This window comes from Dendropsophus ebraccatus, chromosome 9, assembly GCF_027789765.1.
Source record: "Dendropsophus ebraccatus isolate aDenEbr1 chromosome 9, aDenEbr1.pat, whole genome shotgun sequence".
Classification (NCBI taxonomy): Eukaryota; Metazoa; Chordata; class Amphibia; order Anura; family Hylidae; genus Dendropsophus; species Dendropsophus ebraccatus.
Window position 1 is genome coordinate 118998931 of NC_091462.1, and position 2391 is coordinate 119001321.

Sequence of the window (2391 nt, forward strand, 5' to 3'; positions counted from 1 at the left end):
TCTCCTTATCAGATGCCGCCGCTGCTTTACACCATTCTCCTCATCAGATGCCGCCGGTGCCTTACACCATTCTCCTCATCAGATGCTACCAATGTCTTACACCATTCTCCTCATCAGATGCCGCCGGTGCCTTACACCATTCTCCTCATCAGATGCCGCTGGTGCTTTACACCATTCTTCTCCTTATCAGATGCCGCCGCTGCTTTACACCATTCTCCTCATCAGATGCCGCCGGTGCCTTACACCATTCTCCTCATCAGATGCCGCCGGTGCTTTACACCATTCTCCTCATCAGATGCCGCCGGAGCCTTACACCATTCTCCTCATCAGATGCCGCCGGAGCCTTACACCATTCTCCTCATCAGATGCCGCTGGAGCCTTACACCATTCTCCTCATCAGATGCCGCTGCTGATTTACACCATTCTTCTTCTCATTCGCTCCACTTTACCTTCTGTAATCATTACTCAGAAATTCCAGTTGTATCCACATAGTGGCAGCATATCCGTCTAATCACCTCATTAATACCAAAATAACCAAACCTTATTGTCTCATCTTTCCCGTCCCTAGACTGTCCCTAATCCTGACTACTCTGAAGCCAATCTCCTCTAGGTCCCTTTACCGTCAGACTGCCCATAGAGGTTGAACATCCTACGTCTCATACCTAACCTATTCTCCTGTCACTCAACCTACAACTCATACCTGACCTAGGAGATATTGGACTGGATATAAGAATGTGGTATCCTCAATTCGAGGAGAAGGTATTGAGCTGGATATAATACTTAAAGTGAGAGCATCACTCTAAGAAGATGTAATTGGCCAGGATAAAAATGTGAGACTATCACCCTGAGGAGAAGATATTAAGCTGGACAAAATAATAATAGAACCTCACCTGGATAGAATAATGTGAGAACCTCACCTGGATAGAATAATGTGAGAACCTCACCTGGATAGAATAATGTGAGAACCTCACCTGGATAGAATAATGTGAGAACCTACCCTGGATAGAAGAACGTGCGAATCCCATCGTAGAATCTTCACAATTGTTTATTTCTCACATTTTCTCTCTGTGTTCCTTGGCTACTCTTTTTTCCTCCGTCTGCTACTTCTGCTGCACTTCTCCATCACATATCTTCTCCATCATTCTCTTTCCATGAAGCCGCTGGTGGTTGCGTAATGCACCATTTCTGACCATTAGTGATGCTGATGACAAGTAACTTATGGTTTGTTTCATCTCATTTGCTGCTTTGCATGAGGCAAATACAAGTTAGTCAAATTGTAACAGAGATGTATCCCGTAGGCCTAGAGTTTGCATATTTACACAGGTAATTGTCCCTCTCGCTTCTCCCACAATGTATCAGACCACAGGTGGAGAAGCTGAGATTGAGCAGAGTGTAAATCATCTCCTTCACCTCAAACTCTAAGGTTCTTCATATAATTGGGCACCAGACGAGACAAGCCTCCTTGACATGGATCCTGGCAGCCCCGGTTCTGTGCTTGGTCTCTCAGTTCTGGTAGCTGAGGTATTTGTTGGTGTGTTCACCATCATCTTTATCACCTCTGTCATCTTATATGATTCTTATAGAAAAAAGATGATAGACAATAAGGCTAAGATCAGGCTTGCTCTGAAAGTGTCCAGTTTGTTTTTCATGACTGTGTTGCCTTACTTTGATATCTACAACGTCTTACAACCCGACCATTCTACGATGCCTCATGAGAGTCCTGTATTTACTGTGGTCATTGTGTACTGTATGTGCTCGTGTTCCTGGCTCATCACCCTCCAATGCTTCTTCTACTTCATTAAGATTGTACACTTCAGATGGGTCTTCATTCGTTGGGCGAAGTTGAGGATCAGCGCCATTGTCACCAGGCAGATTGTGGTGGTGGAGGTGGTATCCCTGAGTGCCAGTCTCTTACATTTACTTCCCTATAGAATGACACAGGACTCTTCCACAAACAGCTCATATATCTCATCTACCTACAATACTCTAGAAGAAATGATTGTCAATAACTATGGGTCCTATCTCGTACTGATTATTGTTTTTTCGCTGCTTCTCTTAACAACAACGGCCACCTTTGTAACCACGGCCTTTCTGAGGTGCCACATAATGAAGATGAAAGACACTAAGACTACCGGAGAGGTCCACCAGTATAACCTTGTGGTCCAGAAGATGCTGCGCTTCCTGTTCCTTTTCTCCTTCTTTAACGTGATGATGTTTCTCTATTATTTTTCGGTTTTCAAACATTTTACTATCGGGTATTGGATCAACCTTGTATTGGTCTTCTCCTTCATTCCAACAATAAATATACTGCAAATCTTTGAGACTCCTCTTCTGAGGGCAGCCTGGAAGGAGATGATAAGTTACGTCACTCGCTCTAGAGGATCCCAGTGA

At 44.2% G+C, this 2391-nt stretch overlaps 1 protein-coding gene across 1 annotated transcript; it reads left to right on the forward strand.

The window, feature by feature from the left end:
* The first annotated feature begins 1467 nt into the window (after window positions 1–1467).
* Window positions 1468–2391, forward strand: LOC138801928 (taste receptor type 2 member 39-like). The gene has a single exon (XM_069985024.1). The coding sequence runs from the start codon at window positions 1468–1470 to the stop codon at window positions 2389–2391; it is 924 nt and encodes a 307-aa protein (XP_069841125.1).